This window comes from Rhineura floridana, chromosome 7, assembly GCF_030035675.1.
Source record: "Rhineura floridana isolate rRhiFlo1 chromosome 7, rRhiFlo1.hap2, whole genome shotgun sequence".
NCBI classification, from domain to species: domain Eukaryota; kingdom Metazoa; phylum Chordata; class Lepidosauria; order Squamata; family Rhineuridae; genus Rhineura; species Rhineura floridana.
Window position 1 is genome coordinate 87,275,392 of NC_084486.1, and position 27,254 is coordinate 87,302,645.

The following is a 27,254-nucleotide window of genomic DNA, read 5'->3' on the forward strand; positions in this document are numbered from 1 at the left end:
TATTGTAGACATTGTTGCCAAACATGATGAAAATACTATGACATATTTAAGGCAGACTTGATTCCCAGTAACTGGTATACAGAATCATAATGTGACTAGCTATGATGGCCATGTTTTACCTCTACTGTCAGCAGCAGTATGCCTCTTTATATCAATTGCTAAACATCACAAGGGGGAGAATGCTGTGGCAGTCAGGTCCCACCTGAAAGCTTCTCATAAACATCTGATTGAGAATAGGATGCTGGACTAGATTGGCCTTTGAACTGATCCAGCAGGGCTTTTATCTTTTTACCCTGTGCAATTTTTAATACCATATACATAAATAATCAGAATAACATCTGCAATAATTTGGGTTTTTTGCAATAACTGCAATTATTTGGGATTTTTTTTACTATGTGCACTGACTTTTAGAGATTTCATAAAGGTGCTTGAAATAAAATATCTACAGTAGGGCCTCACTCATACGGTGGGTTATGTTCCGGACCCCCGCTGTAAAGCGAAAACCGCTGTAAAGCAGAACTCATTGAATAGAAAGGCGTGCGATGCCCCAAAACTGCCATAAAAGCGGAACAAGCGCTGTATGAGTGGGGCTTTAGTCTAATTGCATCTAATTGAGACCGCTGTATTAGCAAATCGCTGTAAAGCGAAGCGCTGTAAAGCAGGGCCCTACTGCATTGTTTTCATGTCAATTTTTCTGTGGGTTTTTACTCTAACCGTGAAAGAGACTGCAATTCAATACACACTTACCTGGGACTAAGTCCCATTGAGCCCAATGGAGTTTACTTCTGAGTAGACATGTATTACATTGCAGCCTTAGTCTAGATTCATCCCATAAAGTCGGATTCGTGCCCATTTTCACTTTCAGCTTTAAGCCCTTGTTTCCTTTCTATTCCATTTTTAATTGCCTGGATCTAACCCATCGGCAACCGCAGTACAGGTGCGCTCTATACATACAGTCAATTGCCCAACTAGCGCAAAAAGAGGAGCCAATACTTTCTCCCGTTAATACTGGGCCTACCCACAGAAAAAGCTTCAACCTTCACAGCCAAGCTTAGGTTGCCATGGTACCAACTCCCCCCCTTGGTTTGGGCGGTAGCTGCCAGCAGCGGCCCCCTCGCCTCCGCATGGCTGTGCGCGGTGACGTGTAAGTGACGCAAACGGCGGGCGTGCCGGCGGCGGCGGCGGCGGCTCGGGGCCCCTCCCCCAGAAGATGGCGAGTCTGTGCGGGCGGCAGGAGTGCTCCATCGAGAGGCGCGGCTTCCGCCACCAGCTCGACTCGTGGCGACACCGGCTGCTCCGCTGTGTGGGTGAGGGACCGAGGGGGGAGGGGAGCGGAGTATGTGGGCGGATGCGAAGATAACCGCTGTGTGAAAGCCCCCTTCCCCTCATCTCTCACCGCACAGCGAGGGAGAGAGCGCTGAACCCCTCCCCCACCTACTCGTTCGGCTGCCCGACTGTGCGCGCTTCCTCCCGCGCGGATTAGCCGCTCCACGCGCGCCTCACACCCCTCCCCCTTCCTCGCGCCTCACGGAGCAACCGCGGCCTAGGCTCCGCCCCGCCCACTCCGGCCTGTTCTCTCGTCTCTCCCCCGCCCCCTCTCGTCGGGGGGGGGGGAGAAGAGGGCCCTTTGTTTGGGGGAAGGGGGTGAGCTTGGCTATGTCCGCCGAAATGGGTAAGGGAAGGAAGGGTTTCGGTTACCCCCTGCCCTGCTATGTACGCCCACGGTCAGAAGCTGATGCGGTTTGGGAAAGTTATCCTAGATGGGCTGATGGCAGAGTAGGATTGTTCCGGGGTGACCACGCCCCTCTCCTATTTCCAGATTTTTGCACACAGATCATTATCACCTCCCTATTCCTCTCATCTGTTTGCTCCTTGCTTCCCTTTTTTCAGCCACATTGTGGCCATGGTCAAGGAGCTATGGTCCTGCTCAGTTGTATGCCCTACTGCTAAGTTGTGTACAGGGGCGTGTATTTGGCGAAATACCACCGATCTACCTTGCAAAATGTTTTTAGATTTTAGTCAAAATATACCCTAAAACTTATTTTGATACCTCTTGTTGAAAAGAGAGTATTCCTTCAAATCCTTAGGATTGTGAGGATGAATAGATTGCTGTGTTTTCCAATAGAATAACTATAATTGGAATCCTCATAAACTGTTATGGAGATCACCTTTACTTTTTATAAAATATGGATGCAGGTTAAAAGGTGCAGTTTCGTTAAGAGGGGGATATTCTGTATAATAATAGTAGATCTTCAAGCTAAAGGTTCTTTAAGATGAAATATAGGTGTTTTTCAACATTTAAAAGAGTGTGTGGTGCCCTTTTAAACATCTTTAAAATCCTGTATGCTTTCCCCTTTGATTCTTTTAGAAAATAATGCATCATTCCTGCATGTTAAGACAATACCTTCATTAATACACAGGGACACATTTCATAGTACTAAATTTACAATGCAATCTTATGCATGTTTATTTGGGAGTAATAAAACTATTTGCAATGAGGTCTACTTCGTAAGTGTGTTAGGGTAGCAGCCTTATTATCTTAAAACACAGGGTATTTATTGTGTAAGGGGCGGTAGAAGCAGATCGGTTTAAACTGAGCTCTTGTTTCCTAGACAGCAAAGGAAGGATGATGGATCATGTTAACTGCAGGTCACCCTAAAATTCTGTACCACTGCCTGCTTTTCTTAATTGCAATTTAACACCATCCCCAATTCTTGCTTAAGAAGTAGTTCTAATTTTATAACTGTAGTTAGCAATTACTCAATATAAACTTGTAGAGATATTCCTGCTTGTTTCCTTGTAACAGGAAACACTTAATATTTAGTAAATTGTCATACTTGTTCAATTGTATCAAAAAGACCAGAGCTTAGGAGAGGATACTGTCAACTGAAAGCACATCTGAGTGACGTAGTTGATTATCTCAAGAAGGTGGTTCAGAGGTAATTTGTTGACTAAAAAAAATTGGCCTCTTTTTTGCCTTTTAGGAAAGAGACAAATAATGCATTAGAATTTTTCTTGAGGAGAAATGTGTGCTTTGAATTTATTTGGATTAGAATCTACCTGTTACTACAGTACTTCCTCTGCCTGTTGGAACTGAACACAAATACATTCTTCATCTAGTATCTTTTTTGGGCTTCAGTTGTGTTTATGTCTGAGGGCTACAGTATACTAGAAAGCTAACAATCTCTACGCATACCTGCTCCAATTATTTGAGGTCATCACCAGCAGTTGTTATCCCAGTTAATGTTTGTGAGCATTTCTGTTTTATTGTTAGACATTCTGTGATTTTCAAAGACCATTGCTACTGATGTTTTACTCTGAAGCTTGGGCAGAAATACTAAAGATGTCTGCAAACTCAAAGGTAATATCCAATGTTAGTCATACTCAGAGTAGACTCACTGAAATCAGTGGGCTTACATCTATTGATTTCAGTGGGTCTCCTCTACTTAGTTGGATATCACCCAAATGAATTGGGGCAGTTATAGTAGTATTAGCAATAATAAGGGCTACAGATTTGGAAAAAATGAACATACAATTTAGGGGCTATAATTCTTTTGCTTTTTCCTCCCCCTGCATTCTCAGTATCTATTTGGGTGCACTTTCCCCCCCATTTGTGTAAACAAAAGATATGAAAGAAATGACTAAGCTGTGAAGGTTAATCACCTAGTCATCCAGATTATTTTTGGAGGTAAAGTACAAAAACATTTTAGAAGGTCCAAAGTATAATTGTGTTGGTGATATTTTATCTTGATAGCATTGCACCTAACAGTTTGAACTTCAAATTGATCAGTTTTATGAGGTCTCAGATGTGTTTGTTTCATAAACTGCCAGGGTGTAATTAGTATAGGTTATATTTTCCCCCTGATCTTTTTCTGTAGAAGTACACCATTTGTATTTATGAGGCCATTCTGAATTAAACTTTAGTGGGTGGGGATATAGGTGTGGAGCAGAGCATGTGTTGTGGTCTGCATACAGGACTCTAGGTTTGATCTTGGGCAGTAGGGCTGGGAAAGAGAACTACCTATGGCTTCAGAGGCAAAGTTCTGGTTCCATTGCCATACAGGCTGATAGCACTGCATTAAATATCCTTGGTCTGATTTGGTATAAGGCAACAAATGGGGGAAACAGAAGGAAATTGGTAATTTTATTCGTGTTAATGGTCTTTGGCTAGGCTGACATAAAACCATATTACAATATTATCATTTGATCTTCATTTTGTTTACTGAGGCATTTTTAATAGATCTATTTAAGGAGGTAAGGTAAAGGCATATCCAGGAATTTTTAACAATATAATGCTTTAAATTTTTCTAGAAAAGAAGGTTGTTAAATGTGGTCAGATTGGTTCTTTAGATAAAATTATAATCTAACCAATGTTCAGCTGCCGGATGATTTGTTAAAAACTGAATGGGATATATGCTAGTTCTATTCTTAGTGAAATAGGTCTTGAGTAAGAGAGAGCTCCTTATTGCTCAGGATCTGGAAACAAGTATTGTGACTTGCTTGACTTGCTTGACTTGCATGTCAGAAACAAGGTTATTTGCCTGGATGCCAGGCCAGCAATTTACGTTTGAAATGATTACCACTTTATCACTTTACAAGTTATCAAATTTCTGTGTATTGTAATAAAAAGTGTTATAATAATGGGTGCCCGGAAGGTTACATGCTAAGATAGCTAGATTTTGATCTGCATGTTGAATGCCACACTTCTGTAAAGTAATATAACTGTTAGGGGGAAATGGCATACTAATAGTGTAGCTCTGAATTATAGTTTTGATTTCTCTTAAATGTTTTGGAAAGCAGGAGTGTGTTTTGCATGATTTGATATGAATCTCATTGATTTGGAACATCTGGAGGAAATATGAGCTGTTTCAGATAGAAGTCTGATACTTTGAATTAGTATACTACTTAATAATGCAGGGAACAAAGTTGACGGGCTTTATTTTTATGATTGCTTTTTTGGTATTGATAAAAAGTAATTCACAAGGTATCTTTTGTTACCTAATACCTGAATGTTTCTGCAAGTGATATTTTAGGATTTCTATGCAGTAGCCTGACAGGTGTCATAGTGACACACTTTTCTGGCCCCAGATTCTGAAATAAGTAATTTTGTGAAATTGGAATATGATACTTAAAATTAGGAGCACAGTGAAGACTAGAAAATAGATTCCCTCACTGCTTTGGTAAATTTTTATAACCCGTTCAATGAACAAAATGGCAATTTTCTTTGCAATCTAATGAAATGCACATGTATATTTTATTTCCTGTCAAAGTGCATATGCCAGTATTGGGGTTCAACTGTCTCTCTTTCTTCTTTAGCATCTCCACTAATAGACCCCTGAAGCCACTTTGTATGCTTCTCTGAGTAGTGAAGGGAAAATGGCTCTATAAATCCCAATGTGCACACGCTTTGGCTTTTGTGCATGTGCTGCACCTTTGCTGGATTGGGATCTAAGCCTTTTTAAAATTATAAACACCCTAGAGAACTAAAATTCATTATAATGTAGGGTCTACATAATCATTACATTGTAGACAACTATATAGATTGCAAATCAAGTACTGTACATCTCAACTTGGGAATGTTGTAGCTGAGTGTGCAGCTATAGTTTGTTTTTTCTAATGTCTGTTTATTATTTTGCAATGTTAGACATTGTATAGAAGTTAAAATATGAAATCTATTACAACTGATGCATATTATAAATCTTGAATATCCTGATGGTTTTCCCCCCAGATGTGAAACAGTTGTGCTTATTAATTTGATCTTGAATATAGAGACTGCTCTTGCTAACTGCTGTTTGCAGGATTTTCTGGTTGCTCAGCACCTAATGTGCCGATAATCAGGGCTTTGCAGAGCGGTAAAAAATGTTAAAACAACATAAATGTTCAACAAAATGCACAGTATTTGAGAGGCCTGCACATGCTCTAGCTACAGAGTTCAGCGTTCTGTTTTCAGAATGCTTATGGGAAGCCCATAAGTTTGTAAGTAATAACTGGGAGAAGAGTTGAGCCCTAGCTTGTATGTGTTTTACAGACAGAATATGAATGCCCTTCATATATGGCATGATATATGTATGTTGAATACAGCTATCTCTGTACACAAAACATCTTCTAACACTGTTTTCAGACCTAAGATATGTCTGGTTAAGTGATATGCATGGATATTTTAATGTATCACCCTCATTGTGCAGGAAGGAACAATGGAACTTTTGTGGCTAATAAAGGAAACCCCTCTCTTCTGCATCATCTCAAACATGTGCTAAAAATAAGCAAGAACTCCTTTTTTCATCATACAGTTAGATATTTCTTTGCTTAAACAAACCTTTGCCAGATGGTATATGTTGCTTTGAGCTTTGAACTTGGTCCAAATTATACCAAGTAGTTGCAGTTTTTATGTCTGTTGTGAGAGCTCAGTGGGTATTAAAACTCTGGAACCTACTCTGAGGAACATGCCCCTGTTAGTTCATATGCTTATTCCAATTTTCCTTGGCTGAGAAAAAATATGCTATGTTCATCTGACCATGAGATTTTACAGAGCATTCTACTTGCATTAAAAAAACATGGGGCATTAGTACTTCTAGACTAAATTCTAGAGTCTGTGACCACAGTCAGCATAGTAATTTATACACACTTGCTTAATTCTTTTCATTCCAGTTTAATAAGGCTTGGTTATTTTGTGTGTGAGTGAAATTCTGTTGGGGAGAGAAAGAGCTGGGAGAGACTCTAGTGCAGGGAAACAAACGTGTGAATGTTTTGTTTTCTTACCAGTGAAAACCACCTGAAACTCTTCCCACTTTTGCATTTATCCTGCAAATCCTTGTTCAAAAGTTTTCATATTAAAAGACATGCATTATTTTAAGAAAAGCAGCTACACTGCATTTCTCTTGTACTTAAGTACTGAATTTAATTTCTTATCCCTATTAAGGGAAAGACCAACTTGGAAAAGATGGTCCAATATCAATTGGCCAGAGATCCGGGCAGAAAAATGCAAATCCTAATATCCATTGCATTTTTGTTCCTCCAATAATGTACAAAGGAATAAATAACTGTACAAATTCATTTTCTAGTTACATTTTGAAAGAGAAATGTGCATCACTTGTTTCCTTGCCGCTCTTTTTTTGGTGTTTCCTTCCTCATCCCGTTTCCCCTTTTAGACATCTATTTCCTCTGCTTCAGCCTTTCCCAACCTTTGGGTCCCAAGAAGTTGCTGGAATACAGTTCCCATAATTCCTGACCATTGGCCATGCTGGCTGGGGCTGATGGAACTTGTAGGCCAGCAACATCTGGGAACCCAAAGGTTGGGAAAGGCTGCTCTACTTCATCTTCCATTCTCAGTTTTGAATCCTTCCTTTCAATACTACCGTGTGTCTTTTCCCACTACATCTGCATACCTAGTTTGTTGCATGCTAACCACTGGCAAAATGTCTCCATTTCCTTGATTTTTTTTTTTTTATGTAGGCAAAATTCTAGATTGATCCTAGGGACTTACTTATTACCTGCTTTGCTGAGCATTATACAACTGAAGTGTGACCTCACTGCATGAACAGAACAACTTCAACTTGTGCAATAGATCTCCACCCTCCATGCATCCCACAAAGCAGATTTGGGGAGGTGCGCAGGGGGAGACAAAGGAGGGGAAGTTCTGCTTGCGCACCAAGTTTGTGTACCGTGTACAATCACTCTATGCTGACACTTATTCACTTACTGATCTCTTGCAGTTCTGTTTATCCATGTTTCATCTATTAGAACTAGTCCTCTGTTTCTTTGATCATTTTTGTCTTGTGCTAGAATTTTATTGCATGTCACTGGCACTCTTTCCTGAAATGTGATGCTTTTTCCTTCGTTATGTTCCTAAATTCATTTATATTTTTGTTCCTGCTAATGTTTACAACATTACCCAATGTAGTGCCATCTGTGAATTTTACTAACATGCTGTTTACCCTTTCTTCCAGATCCAGTTTCTGATCCTACTTCCACATTTGGGAGTATGCAAGGGACAAAAACACCTCTTTGCGTAGCTTGACTGGATGCCCCAAGACTAGGATGTTAGTATACTTAAACCATTTTCCTTCCTTTATTATGTTGCCAATAACTATTTGTACATTGGTTGTTTGGCTACGATTGGCTTTTGTGGCACTTATAAATGCCAGTGATGAAGAAAGTTAACTTACAGATCTTCTGTAAAATTTGGCCAAGATGTTCAAAATGTGTGCCAAAAGCCTAATTAATCCAGATATGATAGGTTCTTGGAAGCACTGACTAGTGTCTGTTCCCATTATCAAATGAGAATTAAGAAAGCTCAGTGTTTCTAATTAAAATAAATCCAAATGTACTGATTTAGGTATCTGTGTTGCGAAAAAAGAAAAAAACACTTTGTGGTTATAGTAAATAAAATAGTTTACATTCAGGTGATTGTGCAAGATAGTTTAAGTAGCTAAATGGGTGGATATACTTTGAAATTATTCTAGTCTGTAGAGACTTTAGTATCTAAAACACACAAATGATGGCATTGTACTTCCCATTATTTTTAATTTTCAGAATAGCCCAAGTGTTCCACAGCTAAATACCAGTCTTTCGCAGTAAAGGCTCCATCTTGAGTAGGGAAGCTGTAAATTGCTGGAAATGCATGACTTTGATATCTATTGCTATAAGAGCTTATTTATTTATTCTAATGAGCTGGATTGATTGACAACTTAATAATTGGATAAGTATACCTAAATCAGGCCAGTGTTAAAACATTCTCTTACTATATTTTAAATGTTTGTTTGGCATCTACTAAATGCAAAACAGTTGGTATATGGTCAGGTCCCTCTTAGAGCTTTCTCTAACAGTGAAATCAGCCCTGTCTGTGACTTGAGAAATGTGTGTGCTTGCCTCTGTTCATCCTCCTCATAAACTCTGAAGTGAAAGAGAAAGCAAAAATACAGGAAGACATAATAGAGCTCTCCTTCTCTACCTAGAATCAGAAGGGACAGATACTTTTTCCTATCACTGCTGTCCTTTGTGTTTGTTGTTGTAGTTGTTGGGATCAGCACTCCTTCCCTAGAGCTCTGTGCCCTTCTTGGGGAGCAAAGTTGGAGCCACCAATCCTAGATGAACTTAAAGGAGCAGGACAGATATTTCGTAGGATCAGGTCCAGTGGATATTGATTGTGGAAGTGTGCTTGGATAGGACAGCAGAATAGAAGACAGTCACATCCGAATTTAGAAATCTCGTACCCTTGTGGAAAAAACACTAAGGGTGCAAATGACCTCTCATGCCCACCTCAAACCCCCAAACAAGTGGAGGCTGATAGCTTTGTATGCAAGCTGCTAGGGAATGTTGGCAGCAGAGAGCCCTTGGCCAGCTGGTGCTGGGAGTTAGGCTAAAGGGTTTTAGGGCTTCAAAGTGGGAGGAGCTGGATGTACACCCTCTGAGACCAATTTCTACCCCTCCAAGCAAAGTATTTAAGTGGAGGCTGTTTTGTGGAAGGGTCAGAGGGAAGGAAGGTAAATTGGCATCCCAAGGCAAACTTAGCTTGACAACCCCGCTTCCCACATGGAACTTTCATAGGTCATTTCTTGTAATATTAGTATTGCAGATTATTAATATGAAGAAAACATATAGGGCTGTTTGTTCTGTGCGTACATGCTGTCTTGCGCAAGGATAACAGAGAATCTGGCACAGAATTCATTTTGAGAATCTTGCCTTCCATTGTTACGGACTTTTATTTTAGGACTTGAAAATAACTGCTTAGAAGTAATGTTGCATGGAGCCCTATTTATGATGTACATTCTGGTATTTTAGGCTCACCCCCAAATCTTCACATTTTTATATAAGGTATTTATATCTGAAGCTTCATTATATTCATAAGGAGGACTGATGTAGGTAAAAAGCACAAATGTTTATCATTAGCAAAAGTACTTTAGTCATTCTCAAAACTTTTTCCCTAAAGAAATTTACCATGTCTCCTATGAAATGAGACTGTAGCTCCAGTGAACTCTGCCAAAGCAAGACTCCCCCCCCCATGTAACCAGTCCTAGAAGCATCATTGCTCAGTGGCAAAGCTCATACTTTGCATTTCAGTCCCTGGCATATCCTGTCAAAACAGCTGGGTAGCAGGTGATGTGCAAAATCTCTGCCTGTGTTTGGTAACAAAATACCTGATGAGGACTGTCAGCTTAATACTTATTTATTTTTTGAAATATTTCCATAAACATGCTGCAAGGCGGCATACAGCATACAAAATTACAATAAGATAAATAAAAACACCAATAAAAATATCAGTAAAAAACCCCAATAAATAGTGGTTGTTAAAAAAACAAACACCTCACATCGGAAAGACCTGTCTGAATAACACACTTTGAAAGAATTCCTGCTGAACCTCTACTGGCAGGGAGGGTAGGGCCTGCCACTGTAAAGCCCTGGTCCTTAATAAAAGCTGACTGAACCTCGGGGAACCCCAAGGAGTGCCCCACCTGACTTTCTCAGTGATTGAGGTGAAGCATAAGGAATCAGAATGTTGCTGTTGCTTTCCTTCCAATAATACAGAAAGCTGCCATACACCAGGTTAGATCATTGATTCACAAACTTGGTTTTTTCACAGACCACTTGAAATTGCTGGGGGTCTTGGCAGACTACTTAATGAATTTTCTGCCTGTTGTAGCAATCATAATGCACTGTGTTAGATGCTGTATGATTTTTAATTGTATTTTTATTACTTTTATTCCTTTGATAGAAATAAATGGTATAGAATTCAAATTATAAGTAGGGCCCCACTCATACAGCGGGTTACGTTCCAGACCTCCGCTGTAAAGTGAAAACTGCTGTAAAGCGGAACCCATTGACTAACATTGACCAAAATGGCGCCCAACGGCAAAAAAAAGCTGTAAAAGCGGAACAAGCGCTGTAAAAGCGGGGCCTTTCTGCAGTTGACAACCGCTGCATTAGCGGAATGCTGTAACGTGAAGCGCTGTAAAGCGGGGCCCTACTGTACAATAAAGTACAATATACGAAATAAAAGAAGCAATAAAAATAGAATTAAAAATTAATATGACTATATAATGCAGGCATGCCACAGACCACCTAAATGAAGTTTGCAATCCACTGGTGGTCCATGGACCACAGTTTGGGAACCTTTAATCTAGTACACTGTTGTCTATTCTGAAGGATGGTAGCTCAGGTTTCTCATCCCCATGGGACAGGTATGAGAACCCATCCCATGCTAGAGTGCAAAGTACAACCAAGCAAAGTGGGGATTGTAATGTATGAACTCTTCCTGGATGTCAGTTTATACTACCAACACGAGTGGCATACGGTAGAGATGTTAAGTGTGTGTGGGGAGGGAGGGAGGGAGGGTGCGAGAGTGAGCGCTACTACCCAGGGAAGGGAAGCTCTGTATTTGTCTAGTGCAGGGATAGCTTCTATGGATTAATAAAAATTCTTTCATGTGTGTATGATTCCTTTGTTCCTGTTAAAATCACCATGTGTTAATAAGCTTTTAATTTGCTTATTCTTACTGACCATAAAAATGGCAGCAAGATAAATGCACGTAAAGGCCTTCATTCTGGTAACTACATAAGGAAATCCTGAATGACAAATTGCTGGCTGAGAAGTGCCACCAAGTGTGTCCTTGAACATGAGGAGTGGCCAGCCTTCTTCCCAAATTTGAAAACTTGGAGGTGGGCAAAGATCATCCCAGAAATGTGCAGGCCATCTCTGCCTCTTTCTTCATCCAAAGTTGGGAGGAAGGCTAAGTGTGGTATTGCAGCTGTGTGGTCCAAGGATCCTGGAGTACCTTGTCCCCAGAGTGACAAACCGTCCACAGGGGACTTCTTTCCTGCTGCTTGATAGCAGGGCATCAAGCGCTGCTGCCCAGCATAAGCTGAATCCCCCATATCCCTGCCTCTCTTTCCCACAGGAGGGAGAGGCTTCTTCAGTTGTTGCTTGGCAGAAGGGCCCTGAGCCCGCTGCTGAGCAGCTGATAATGCTGACCAGATCCCCACTCTTTTCCGCAAGAATGAGGTGGCAGAGGTTCCTGGCAGGAGGATCCTTCTTGAGTCATTACTCAGCGGAAGGGCCAGAGCTCCCCCACTGAGCAATGGCTGAAACCCACTTGCTCTTATTATTTATTTATTTGATTTATTTGTCGCTCATCTGGCTGGTACCCAGCCACTCTGAGCGATGTACAAAGCAAAAACATAAAACATCAAGAACATCAAAAACTCAGCAATAAAACTAAACAATAACATAGAAACAACTCAGTTACAATAAGGCTTCTCGTCTGTTTAGTCCAAAAAGTGCACCTTCTTATCCTGCAGGAAAGATTGGGGGGGGGGGACGACTTCCTTTGGTGGTGAGCGGAGGCAATTATCTCTATCAAGCCAGCAGTGGGGAAGACTGGCAGTCACAATTTTGGGATTGGGTAGTGATGGCAGCCCAAAATTTTAGACTACTTCATAAGAGATTTCTCAGCAGCCAATTGTCCTAGAAACATTAATGATAGTTATAGGAGTGGATTTCATTGGCCAAGTTTTGCTCTGGCTATCCAGGAAGAAATGAAATTTCTTCCCCTTGGACCACTCTAATTAATATTAAATGAGAAGGAAAAGTGTTGTCATCCAGTGTAAATAATATGCAAACTGCCAGCAAGGGCCTTTGGCAGGATGTTGCTGAATTGAGGAAACAATTCTCAGGTGAATGATACCTTAGAAACCCTGACTTCAGCATTGACTATTTGCTGTTGCCCATACAGAGAGCCAAACATTGTTTTAAAAAAATCATTGATTGTGATGTGTGAAGGTGTGTCTGGCCTGCAGAAGAATAATTTGTTCAAATTTATTTGATTCCGCTCTAAGCAGTATTAAAGCAATTGGGGGAAATATGCAATAATCCTCTTAAGAACTCCATAGAGCTGTTTCTGTCATGATGAAGAAATGGTGGTCTCTTGCACTTTGGGTAGAACAGATTGTTGTTCGGCTGCTATTGCTATTGACATGATCTATATTTCGAGAAAGTGAGACAAATCATTTATAATTAGGTAGATTAACGCTTGAAGTACATAAAGCCAAATGATGTGCTGCTTTTCTCCTGCCCACCTCCTCCATATCCTCTAGAAGGTTAAGATACAGTCTGCCAGAGCAGTTACCACTTCACATGAAGTAGAGGCAACAATTAACTGGGATCTGCAGATTTGTTTTGTCCATGTCAGTTAGGTTTTTGTATCGGGATGTATGGCAGTTACATGATGTCAGCAGAGAACTGGGATACTATAGTGACTAAGAGATTGAACTATGAATCAGGAAGTCCCTTGCACAAATCTCACATTTTCCCAGAATTACTGAGTGACCTTAGGCAAGTCGCACTCCCTCAGCTTCAGCCCCTAACCACAATATGGAGACAATAATACTGATTTACTTTACAGGGTGTTTCTGTAAAGATTACCTCATAATATGTATGAAATTCTTCGAACACTTTGCTATATAAAGTATGTTTATTAGTAGAGGTTTATATGCTTTTAGTAAAGGGCACAGTGTATTTGGCTGTTTTCTTTTTTCTTTTGGTAACAAGAAACTGAATTCTACAGCTTGTATAAATTATGAATATTGAGCAAATAGGCATGACTTCTCTTTGCATAGCAATTTTTGTTTTGCATAAGTTATTTTGCTGTTGCTGGTCGTGGAAAAGCATGAAGCTTTCAGGGTCCTGCAGCACCGTTCTCTTAATGACTGGGAATTTTATTCTGAAATTCCTTTGGTTTCTAATATTTCAACAAGTAGCACCCACACATTTCCAACCCTATCTTTGCAGCATTGATTCTCCTTTTTTAAAAATGAAACCTGTGCTATGTACATGTTCATCACATGATGAATATGTGTGATTATTTTTCTGAATGTTCTGAAACATGTATTCGGCACATGGGACTGTGTACTAATGGTTGCATTCAACTAAATCCTATTCCTAATAGACCCATTGAAATTAATTAACCTAAGTTAGTCATATCTGTTAACTTCAGTGCTAGTCCACTCAGAATAGACCCAGTTAATACTACCCATGGGGTTTATGTGCAGTGTCCTGCATAGAAAGGATATATGTGGAGGATGTTGATAATTTATGGGAAGTCAACCTGATCTTTAGAGGTTATGCATAGTCCATATTTGATATTTGACTTCAATAGGATATTCAGCCAGAGGTCTTTGTTAAGGTGGAAGTGATGCAGATTAAATGAATCTCTTGAAGAGTTTTAAGAGATTTATGGAGTTAACTCACTCATGTCCTGCCTGTGGCCAAATGAATTAACATACAATTCCTAATAAACATGTATCCCATTTTTGCAGTCTTTTCTCTGAAGTCTTTCTGCATCCTAAGGCCATGTTCTGTTGGCTGGTTGCTCTTACTCATACACTTATATGAAGCAAAGTAGGGAACTACATGAATGTTGTAGGACAGCATTGCAGACAAGTCCACAAATGTTACTAGCTCACCAAAATTATAACACGTAACCAATTTTGGATGCAACATCAACTGGACTGGGATAGGAGGGAAGGAAACAAGACACTTAAATAAAAGCTTCCCTGCAACTCATTTAACCCTCTTTCTCCCTCCTTATTCTGAAAACAAATGACTTTCAAATAATTTGTGTGTGTAGTTTTGTTTTAAGCAGGTTTATAAACATTCACTTGCTAGTTAGTATGGCAAGTAAAAATTGCAACAAGGAATTGAGGTTTTTGCATATTGGAAGAGAGGCAGTCAGAGTGTCGCAAATTACTTGTGTGGGTGTAAGCTTGTGGACTAATAAAACAATTTTGTTGCCTTTTTTGTGGGCTAATGTGCTATGCTGGTGTAATCTAAGGTAAACTCATTCTTGGTAGACCTTGGCAAGCAGCAAAAATAACTGGAAAATAAAAGCATATCTCCAGTTGAAGCAACAACATTCTTCTGAGCACCGAGAGAGAGACAGAGACAGACATATATATAATGTATGTACATTTTGGTCTGAAGTTCTTATTTTTGAATAATCCCTATAGAAATAGCAAAGGCAATCTACCTCTTGATTAACAGAACCAGAAGTTGCAGGATTGCTTTACCCAAAGGTAAATCTACATACTTAAGTTTGCAAGAACAGTGGCATCAGACTTCAGCTGTGAAATTGATCTCAAAACTAAGCCCATCCTCAAGCCATGATTGTGCATATCTGGGGGCTAGAAGCACCATCGCAGAGCAATATCACGATGATGATGGCATATGTGAGGGAATTACTTCAAACCAACCCTATGAAATAGGTTAGGCTGAGAGTGAGCTTTATGGCTAAGTGGTAATTTGAACTCGCGTCTCTGTCCAAATCCAATACTGTGTACTATACAGTACCATGTTGGCAATGCCTTGTCTCCCTCAGTGTAATCAAGGGACTCCTTGATTTTTTAAAATAGTTTTGATATTTGTGCTATATTAGAATGTTGTATTCTTTCTCAGATGTAGGATCTTGCTTTGCATGAAGTTGTGACTGGTATCTGACTTCATACCTATCTCCCCTTTTTAAAGTATGCACATTTATTTGCTTACCTGAGCTAACATTCTGATAGTGTCTGATTGAGAATAACCAGAGTTTGACTATGTATCCTGTCTAAATGTCCCACTGTGCACAAGTCATTAGAACATGTCTTGCAATTTCCCTTTAGATCAAAAGATAGCAAGAGTGTGTTTCTGTGTATTGGTGAGACTGGATAGAAAGTAACCCAATCTGCTGAATTGCTAGATTGTCCACCCTCCCCCCCAGTCTATGGTACTTATTGCTCCCTGACACACCCTCCCCCCCATCTATAAAATATGGGACTATAGAGTGAAGTCTTGGTCTTTGGTCTATTGAGTGGATTGGACTGGATTCTGCTCATGGCATTGGTCTAGTGTGAATGGTATTGAATTGCCTAAAAGACTATGGAAGAGCCTATGGGCTGACATAAGATGATGATTGGGAAATCAAAATGTACATCTCCTGAACTTTTAAGAAAGAAATCATGCTGCTTTTTTGAATTTGTAAAAAACCTTTAAAAATCCTTTAAACTGGGATTCCAGTTGCTATCTTAATACCCATGCTTATGGTTGGGTTTGCATTATTTAGAGGGAAGGATGAATCTCTGAAAGCTCTTTATGCCCCTGGGGCTAGGAGTATACCTTCACACACTCAGTACCCAAATCCTTGCCTTGACCCATTCAGTGCCACAGTTTTGCCTAATTTTTGATTCACAGAGAGAGAGAGAAAGAGAGTGTAATGGCATCTGAGTTGGTGGTGAATGAGCAGGAAAAGGGTTCTTGGAGTTATGATGGATAGCTCAGTGAAAATAGCAGTGCAGTGTGCTGTAGCTGTGACAAAAGTGAATTTCATGTTAGGATCAATAGGAAAGGGATCAAAAATAAAACTCCAGATGATCTTTTTTTTTTTTACAATAATTTTTATTCAAATTTTCATAAAACATACAAAACAAAATCATAAAACATTCAAAGACAAAAAACAAAACAAAACAAAAATGATTAAACAAAAAATAAAATGTTGACTTCCCGTTTGTCGCAGATCAAATCAGTTATAGGTCTACAATATATAACAATCCTGTCTCTTAAATTATATTATAAAATCACTTTCCTCCAGTAGTTATCTTAATTAATCATCAAATCTCATAAACATTACTTTATTCTTCCCACAAAAAGTCAAAGAGAGGTTTCAATTCTTTAAGAAATATATCTATCAATTTTTCTCCAAATAAACATGTCGATTAATCCATCTCGTTAATAATAATAATAATCTTATTGTCATAACCATAGTCCAAATAAACATATCGATTAATCCATCTCATCAAAATCTGTTAGGTCCAATAATTTCAATAGCCATTATTCCATTATCCCTATTAATTCCATCTTCCATCTTCAATAGTCCTGTTAAGTCCAGTAATTTCAGTGTCCAATCTTCCATTATCAGTATTCCATAATAATCTTGCTGTCATAGCCATAGTCATATAATAAGAGTCTGATGGGAATTTCCTCTATCCCAAATATTTTCTTGCCATCAATTCTGAATAAGTTGCTGAAATATTGTTGTAAAGTCATATCTGTGTTCTTCTTTTTTACAAAATGCACTGGCTCATCTCTTGAGAGTTTTTCCATTGTCAAATGGCTGCAGTTAATTCCATAGATTTTCTCTATATCAAGCTCCATCACGTCATTCCAGTCCAGAAGATTATCCAAGCCATTGATAACTTTATCTCTAATATCTTCATTAATTTCTTCAGAGATAACGTTAAATTCCAAACAGTAGATTTTATTTCTAATATCCATAAACTCCAGATCTTTTTCCAATTCCACATTTGTTCCAATCTCCAGGGCTTGTATCTTCCCTTTATTTTTTCTTTTCTCATCTCTGATCTCATTCTCCTCTCTCACAGGATCCCCTATTTCTTTAAGCTCCTGTGTCATTTTGCTCAGTTCAATTTTCAGCTCCTTACTGCCCTGTCGCAGGGTTTGTTTCGTTATCTCAATCTCATCCATTATTTTCTGAAACATAATTACTTCCAGATTCTCAGCCACTTTCTTGATTGCCATTTTTAAAACCACGAAAACAAAACAAAACAAAAATAAAGAAGAACCACTTCTTATTTCAGCAACAATTGGGTTAATATTCCAGGCTTGATGACATCACAGTATAAACAGAGCAGCCTGCCTTATCTCTCTATGTTCAAGAATACAAAACAAATTTAGTTCCCAGCATCAAAACAGTTAGTGGCGTCGTGAAGAAGCAGATTCGTCAAAATAAAATAGACCAAAAAGAGAATAGTCCCAGACAATATAATGTTCCTCGGAATAGAAATCCCTCTTCTGTTTATATCTTTAGAATGCACTTCCAGGACAGCTTTTTGCAATAGAAACAGAGATAAGCTGTTAATTTTGTGAATAACAGAGAAGAGTTATAGCTCACCCAGAAGTTCTTTAAAGCTGATTCATTTGACAAATCTCTTTTTGCTGCAACAATTTAAACCAAGTAAAAAAAATAATAGAAAGAAGGGTGCTTGCCTGTTAGTCCGTTTTCTCTTTGAAGAAAAGATAAACGTATCGCATTAATCAGATAGAGCTTGTTCGGAAGTCCGTCCGGCATTGCTGGCTGGACCTTTCCTCATAAATTAATGAAATCCAGTCCTCCCAACAAAAACAGGCTTTTGAGGTTGATCTCTACGTTTCTCCCTGCCCGGGAGAAATTTCATCAGTCAAAAAAAAAAAAATGTTCTGACTGATTTATATCTGAATAAGCTTCTTTTGAGGTGGGAGCCCGTCTCAAAAGCAGGCACAAGCGAAGTCACCCTTCCCAGAAGTCCAAAACTCCAGATGATCTTAATGTCTCTGTATAAATCTATGGTGCATCAACACTTCGAATACTATGTTCTGGTCACTGCACTTCAAAAAGGATATTGTAGAGCTGGAAAAGGCAGCCAAAATGATTGGGACTAAAGCAGCTCCCTGTGATGTTCCTGCTTATAGTGTAAATATGGTAAGTGCTGTTTATATGGAAGACATATGGTAAGTGGAGTGAAAGAGGAGGGGGGAGTACATGAGCAGTAGAATGCTGGATGATTGGCTGAGCGTTTGAATGGCTGGGAGTATAAATGGAAGAATGACAGTTGAATCTGGGGTGGATGTTGGGAGTGTGGAGAAAGAGGGGTTTGAGGGTGGAGGTCAGGAGTGTGGAGAAAGAGGGAGCTGGAGTTCTGATTAATAATAAGTCAAGTACAAAACAGGAATAGATGAAACCATACGCTTGTGAAACATTCTAAAACTAATCTTGTTATTTCTGATATTTAATAAATACTTATTTGGTTTACCAAAGGCCTGATCCTTGGCTGGGGGATATACATACCAGAAGGGAGGGCAAGGTAATTACCAAGGCTGAACAGAAACAGTATCTAATGGTGGCAGCGGTGAAGGGAGGAATAATAACAATTCAAGTATCCAGAGCAACCCAGGGTTGTATGCGTTATCTATAAAGATACAAGGGGGTTGGGAACAGCATAAGCACGCAGTCACAAAAGTAACCAGCTAGAGAGAGACTCAGGCAAAGTCTCTGGGAGTATTGGTTATAGGACGTGACTGGTGGTGCTGCCTAGCAGGGGCATCTAGTGAGATCTGTGCTAGAGCGGAGTGAGAAACCATATAAAGGACGGTCCAAACTGGTGGTATCCCTGGTGGTGCCTAGTGAAAGGCAGTAGCCACAAGCAGGTGGGAACCTGACAGGGAGAACCAGGGAAGGACGTCACATGTGGTGGCTGTAGCGGTGGGATACGAACAATAGATAGTCCCTAAAAGTGGTGTGTCTTACTTGTGAGAGTGAATGGCAAAGAGTGTGTGGCAAAGTGCGAGTGAACTCCTAAAAACATGGCTGAATATATAAAGATGAAAAGAGAGGAGCTGGTGGAGAAGTGCATAACATTCAATTTACCTCACGAGGGTAAAGGGGTAGATGAATTGTGAGTAGCATTGATAGCATTCGCATCTGTTCAACAAAAACAACCTGTCAGAGAAGAGAACCCAGAAGGGTACTCAAGCAATCCTGCTTATATAGAGTATTTGAGAGAGAAGTTAAAGTTGGAAACAGAGAGATTGAGGATGGAAGGTGCAGAGAAGGAAAAACAGCAGGAGTTGGAAATTGAGAGAATGAGAATGGATACTGAAAGGAGGAGCTGGGGTTTGAGGAGAGGGAGAAGCAACGAGCATTGGATGCTGAGATACAGGTGGAAAAGTTAAAATTTGAAAGAGAGAAGTTTCATTCTGATGAAACAAGAAAGGACAGAAATGAAACCAAAATAAAGGTTACACCAAAAGATTTTGCGGTGTTTGAACCTGGATAAGACCCACAGATTTACCTCAACACCTTCGAAAAGGCAGCTCAGATGTGGGGGCTACCGGAGGATAAATATATGCAATGTCAGACTTGACCACGGTGACACATGCCTTAGTTACATCACGATTAGACTACTGTAATGCACTCTACGTGGGGCTGCCCTTGAAGACCGCTTGGAAACTGAAACTGGTACAGAGAGCTGCAGCTAGAATGTTGACTGGGGCGGGTTATAGAGATCATACAACCCCTATGCTGTATCAGCTCCACTGGTTGCCCATTTGTTTCCAGACACAATTCAAGGTGCTGGTTTTGACCTATAAAGCCCTATACGGCTTAGGTCCAGGCTATCTGTCGGAGCGTCTCTCCCCCTATGAACCAGTCCGGACTTTAAGATCTTCCAGCGAGATTCTTCTTTCCACTCCTTTTTCGCAAGTCTCTTTTACAGAGGCACAGAATAGGGCTTTTTCGATTGCTTCCCTTAATCTGTGGAACTCTCTTCCTAGCGAGGTTCGGCTGGCCCCTTCATTATCGGCCTTTCGTGCACAGGTGAAGACTGTTTTATTCAGACGGGCTTTTAACTACAGTAGTTAATTTTAATTTACGTTGTATTTAATTTATTTAATCTGTTCAATTTGAATACTGTGATGTTTTTAACTGTCTCTGTGTTTTTTAATGTAAGCCACCCTGAGTTCCTTGGAAAATAGGGCGGGGTATAAAATGTTTAAATAAATAAATAAATAAATATTTATCAAATCTGATCAAAGGGGAATTGGCAGAGGTATACCAATATTTCCCCTCAGACAGGCCTGTCACATATGCCGAGTTTAAAGAGGCAGTGTACAAAAGATTCAGACTGGGACCTGACTACTTTAGGAAGTTATTTCGAAATTGTCAGATCCAAGCAGGGAGATCTTTTGTTGAACTGGGAGCAAAATTGATGGACATATTTGGAAAGTGGATGGGAAGTGCCAAAGCTCAGTCAGTGGAAGAGGTGAAAAGCCTCATGATACTGGATCAGTTATACCATCAGTTACCACCAGAAATAAGGCTCCTTGTCAAAGACCGTTCCCCTACATCTGTTCAAGAGGCCGCAGAGTTGGCAGATCACTTTGCCTCCAATAGAACTGGCTGGGTGGGGAAAACATCAAGAGAGTTTAAACCCAGACCATATAATGGTGGCAGAAAGGATGTGGTACCACAGCGAGTGAGTCCTCCAATAAAGTCTGAAGGGCACAGGACACCCCAGAGTGGATCTGTGTACCCTAAAATGGAGGAGAAATTATGTTATAAATGTGGTAGACCAGGGCAGCTACGTTTTCAATGTGAGGTTGCCAACCCCATTGGTAATCCTGCTCAGGGAAGGGCAGTGAAAACAGAACCAAGGGAGTTAGAAACGAAGAAGGTTCAGTTCTGCCAGATAAACTGGACAAATGTAAAAGACTTTGATTCGAGTCTGAGGGAAGAAGTGAGTGTGCAAGGGGCAAATTATTGGGCATTGCTTGATACTGGTGCCGCTCAGACGTTACTGAGGCCAGATTTGATAAAATCTGAGGAAATATTACCTCAGGAAACGGTGACAATCCAAGGAGTGAGGGGTGAACCAGAAAGCATACCCATGGCCCTGATAAAATTAAAGTGGAGAGGAAAGGAGGAAATATGTAAAGTAGGTATTAATGCCCAACAACAAGAACCAGTGATACTGGGAAGAGATGTTATGGAGGCACAAGGAAAAATATATGTGGTGACCAGACAACAACTTGGCAAAGCAACAGAAACCATGTTAACAGAGGTCGAAGAAAACAGGGTGGAACCTGTTATCGAGCCTAAGGTCGCCATAGCAACCCCTGGCAGGCCTGCTAAAAGAGACAAACTGTATCAAATGGTCTCTAGTGAAGAGGCAGAGCAGTTCAGGGAAGAGCTGGATAAGGATGCAAGTTTGAAGCAAATGAAGGACCAAGCCCTTACACAGAAGATTCCCTTTACTGACAATCTGAGGAATCAAATTGTGTGTGAGAATGGGATTTTATATAGACTGTGGATGCCTGCTGAGAGAGAGAATGAATGTGAACCAGTGAAACAATTGATGGTACCTAGCAAATACAGAGCCAGATTGCTAGAGGTAGCCCATGATGTCCCATGTGCAGGGCATCTTGGAATAAAGAAGACCAAGAAAAGATTGGCTGCACACTATTATTGGCCAAATATTTCTAAAGACGTAAAACAATATTGTTTATCTTGTGACATATGCCAAAAGGTGGGGAAAAGTGGAGTAAAGACAAAAGCACCATTGAAGCCCCTTCCTATAATAGGACAACCCTTTTATAGAGTGGAAATAGATTTGGTGGGCCCTTTTTCCAAACCCACAAGGCATGGCAAGAAATATCTATTGGTGGTGGTGGATTTTGCCACCAGATACCCAGACGCTGAAGCACTAAGATCCGTGGAAGCCCCTGTAGCGGCAGAGGCTTTATTAAAAATCTTTATGAGACTGGGTTTCCCTCATGAAGTGTTGACGGAACAAGGCAGTGTATTCATGGGAGAAGTGATGCAATGTATGTGGAAGTGTTGTGGTCTAAAACATTTAAAGACAACTACTTACCATCCAGCAACTAATGGGTTAACAGAGAGATTCAATGGGGTTCTGAAGGGCATGATAAGAAGTTATGTTCAAGATCACCCACAAGACTGGGATGAACGTTTGGGGTGCTTCTTATTTGCATACAGAAAAGTCCCTCAGGAGTCAACAAGCTTCTCACCCTTTGAACTGATGTTTGCTAGAAAAGTGAGGGGACCTTTGGAACTGTTAAAAAATTCATGGGAAGGAACCCTGGGAGAGTACAAAACATCTGTAGTCGATTTTGTATTAGACTTCCGCAACAAATTAGCATCAGTGATGGAAGTTGTGCAAAAGAATTTAAGTCAAGCTCAGCAGAAGCAAAGTTACTGCCAGAGAACGTGTGTATGATGTGGGAGATATGGTCATGGCATTCATACCCAGGAAACACGATAAATTACAGGCCAACTGGGAGGGACCATATACCATAAGGGAAAAGCTTGACACAGTGACGTATGTGATAACCACAGACCAATTAAAAAAGCATAAAGTGGTTCATTTAAATATGTTAAAACCTTATCACACCAGGGATGCAAAGGTGTTGCAAGTTACCTTATTCCCTGAGGGAAGTGGGCCTGAACTTCCAGATTTGGTACAGGAAAGCAAAGCAAAAGGAGGGGTAGATCAATTGGAATGGTCGGAGGAGGTGAAGGAAGAAGTCAAGAAAGAGATTCTAAGAGTTTTAAAGAATTATGGGGATCTCTTCAGCAATAAACCTGGCCGAACCAGTATAGCCAGACATTCAGTTGATACTGGAAATCATGCCCCAATCAGATCTGTTCCGTACCGTGTGAATGGGAAAGTTTTCAATGAAATTAGAAAGGAGGTTGAAGACATGTTGGAACTAGGAGTGATCAGGGAATCCATCAGTCCCTGGGCCTCAAGTATTGTACTGGTTCCGAAAAAAGATGGAACCACAAGGTTTTGTATTGATTATTATTTAATTAATAAAATTACTGTCCCATATGCATATCCTATGCCTACGGTGGACGCAATGTTAGAGCTATTGGGAGCAGCAACCATTACCTCTACCATAGATCTGTGTAAAGGATTTTGGCAGAAGGAATTAGACGAGCAATCCAGAGCCAAAACTGCCTTCAGTACACCAGATGGGTTATATGAGTTTGTGACTTTACCCATGGGACTAAGGAACTCACCAAGTTCTTTTCAGAGACTAATTAATACTGTGTTGCGAGACATGTCAGATTTTGCAGTGGCCTATATAGATGATGTGGCCATTTTCAGCAGGTCGGTGCCTGAGCATGTCCAACACCTGACAGCAGTATTAGAGGCATTTAAGAAAGCAGGGCTAACAATAAAAGCCAAGAAATGCCAGTTTGGGTTGAATGAAGTGATCTATTTAGGACATAAGGTGGGGAGTGGGAAAATAATCCCCTTATGGAGCAAAGTTGAGGCAATACAATCGTGGCCTATCCCCTTAACTAAGAAACAAGTTAGGGCATTTTTAGGTGTGGCTGGTTTTTACCATAAATTTGTAAAAGATTTTGGGGAAATTGCAACCCCCTTGCATGAGCTAACAAGGAAAAAGTGTGCTGAGCGTGTGGTGTGGATGGATGAATGTCAAAAGGCTTTTGACCTTCTGAAGCAAGCCTTGTGCCAAGGGCCTGTATTAATAGCACCAGATTACGAGCAACCATTCATCGTGGCTACGGATGCGTCGGACCTAGCGCTGGGAGTCGTCTTGCTACAAGAGAGAGGAGGCACCAGACATCCAGTGGCGTATCTTCGTCGCAAGCTGACATCGAGGGAGAAGAATTATTTGTCGGTCCAAAAGGAGTGCCTAGCGGTCGTGTGGGGACTGAGCAAGTTGGCTCCCATACGTGTGGGGACGAAGATTTACAGTGACGACGGATCATCGAGAATTGTTATGGTTACAGACTATGAAAAATCATAACACTATGCTGCAGAGGTGGTCCTGGGCTCTACAAGATTACCAGGTGGACTTCAAGTTCATAAAAGGCAAGGACAATGTATTGGCCGATGGACTTTCAAGGCAGGTGGCCGGGACTGCAGTGACGTGACCCAGACGTGGGTGCAAAAAAGACATTTTCCCCAAAGACACTTGTTTTTTATTGTTAACGCGTCGTCTGAATCCTAGAGCAGGAATAATACTTTGCTGTTATTTTAAAGGGGGGGGGGAAATGTGATGTTCCTGCTTATAGTGTAAATATGATAAGTGCTGTTTATATAGAAGACATATGGTAAGTGGAGTGAAAGAGGAGGGGGGAGTACATGAGCAGTAGAATGCTGGATGATTGGCTGAGCGTTTGAATGGCTGGGAGTATAAATGGAAGAATGACAGTTGAATCTGGGGTGGATGTTGGGAGTGTGGAGAAAGGTGTTTGAGGGTGGAGGTCAGGAGTGTGGAGAAAGAGGGAGTTGGAGTTCTGATTAATAATAAGTCAAGTACAAAACAGGAATAGATGAAACCATACGCTTGTGAAACATTCTAAAACTAATCTTGTTATTTCTGATATTTAATAAATACTTATTTGGTTTACCAAAGGCTTGATCCTTGGCTGGGGGATATACATATCAGAAGGGAGGGCAGGGTAATTACCAAGGCTGAACAGAAACAGTATCTAATGGTGGCAGCGGTGAAGGGAGGAATAATAACAATTCAAGTATCCAGAGCAACCCAGAGTTGTATGCGTTATCTATAAAGATACAAGGGGGTTGGGAACAGCATAAGCACGCAGTCACAAAAGTAACCAGCTAGAGAGAGACTCAGGCAAAGTCTCTGGGAGTATTGGTTATAGGACGTGACTGGTGGTGCTGCCTAGCAGGGGGATCTAGTGAGATCTGTGCTAGAGCGGAGTGAGAAACCATATAAAGGACAGTCCGGACTGGTGATATCCCTGGTGGTGCCTAGTGAAAGGCAGTAGCCACAAGCAGGTGGGACCTGACAGGGAGAACCAGGGAAGGACGTCACACTCCCCTATGAGGAAAGGTTGGAAGATTTGGTTCTGTTTAGTTTAGAAGAAGGTGAATATGAGAGCCGTGATAGAGCTGCATAAAATTATGCATGGTGTGAAGAATGTGGACAGGGAGAGGTATTTCTCTGTCATAATACTAGAACCCAGGGACATCGAGTGGAGCTGAATATTGGGAAATTCAGGAGATGCAAAGCACATAGTTAACTGTGGAATTTGCTACAACAAGATGTAGTAACGGTCACCAACTTAAAAACAATTTTAAAAGAGGTGTAGACAGATTTATGGAGGATAAGGCTATCAATTACTACTAGTTATAATGGCTAAACCTTACTTCCAAGATCAGTGGTAGCATGCTTGTGAATACCAGTTGCTGAGAAGTAACAATGGGAGTGGGACTGCTGCTCTTATGTCCAGCTTGTCAGCCATGGGAAATACGATGGTGGCCTTAATAGGCTTTTGGTGGGATCCAGCAGTGTTCTTATTTCTCTAATCCAGCCTTTCCCAACCAGTGTGCCTCCAGATGTTGTTGGACCACAACTCCCATCAGCCTCAGCCAGCATTGCCAATGGTCAGGAAAGATGGGAGTTGTGGTCCATCAACATCTGGAGGCACACTGGTTGGGAAAGGCTGCTCTAATCAGTGACTGAAAGACCCATGGCTTCTGGTTCTGAACTTAGACTGAGCTTGGTATTCAGAAAATTGTTAAAACGAAAGCATCTTCTTTGCTATTTCACTTGCTAGTTCGAGTGTGTAACTATTTTCAAATGTTTGTTAGCTTATTCCACTTGTTACAGAAGATGTAAGAATCTGAGGCAGGTGTGAAGCAATGGTAGTTGTACAAAAATGTTTCTGCAACTTTGTAAGAACAATACATATAGCAGACTTCTAGCTTGAACCAAATGCTTGAAGATGTCATGTACAATTTGAAAGCACTTGATCAACATCAGATTCATTGACTTTCTGCAGCTGCCTTTGGCATCCAGTCTGCATCACTGAGAGCACATTATGACACATGCCCTGAGGAGAAAGCCTAAGCTCAAATTCTCTGGCTTGCTACCATTCTAACTCTCATTGTTTTGGAAAGGAAACAGGCAGTCCATTTGCCTAGGCTGGCCCACCTGCAGTCTGTCATATGAAAGGAAGGAATAAGCTGTTTGGGTTCTACAGTAGGGCCCCACTCATACAGCGGGTTACATTCCGGACCCCCTCTGTAAAGAGAAAACTGATGTAAAGTGGAACTCATTGAATAGAATGGAGCGCAATGCTTGAAAACCGCTGTAAAAGCGGAACAAGTGCCGTATGAGTGGGGCTTTAGTCTAATTCAATCTAATTGAGACCACTGTATTAGTGAAGCACTGTAAAGCAGGGCCCTACTGTACTATCTGCTCTTCAATGGCAGAGGGGACACTCCAGGAACAGTAAAGCAGGTTCTGAGGATTCTGTGTCTAATCTTTAAAGGGCTGTAACAGAGAGGTTGCAATCCAGCTGTTCTTGTTCTATTCCACACAGCAAAATCTTATCCCTACTGTGACTTTTTGCAGGTGCCCAATATCCCTTCTGTCTTTAGTCATTTAGAGAGGGTGTTTGCTCCACAGGTGACCAGGCAAGGGTCTATGTAAAACCAGGTACAAGATAAGGGATAACTGGCTAGGCAACAGTACTTGAGAGATATTTTAGGAATTATGAGTCATTAGTGTGATGATTTGGATTTAAATGGTCAGTGCCAGCCTAGGTTGTATGCTGAGCTTTGAATATGATATATTGCACAAAGAAAAACTAAAGGAACTATGATTATCTTATCCTACATTATATAATGAGGGGAGTGTGTATATTG

General features: G+C 40.7%; 1 protein-coding gene across 6 annotated transcripts in view; it reads left to right on the top strand.

Moving 5' to 3' along the window:
* Window positions 1–1,074: 1,074 nt before the first annotated feature.
* Window positions 1,075–27,254, top strand: part of LCOR (ligand dependent nuclear receptor corepressor) — a 126,542-nt gene continuing 100,362 nt past the window's right edge. For 2 of the 6 annotated variants that reach the window (XM_061636257.1, XM_061636258.1), the window contains exon 1: window positions 1,107–1,307. In XM_061636257.1, the coding sequence (XP_061492241.1) occupies window positions 1,211–1,307 (97 nt within the window). In that variant the 5' untranslated portion in view covers window positions 1,107–1,210. Of the gene's footprint in view, window positions 1,308–1,649; window positions 1,673–7,946; window positions 8,040–27,254 lie in introns of those variants that run through there. The other 4 variants (XM_061636261.1, XM_061636260.1, XM_061636262.1 and 1 more) reach the window with 4 other exon arrangements.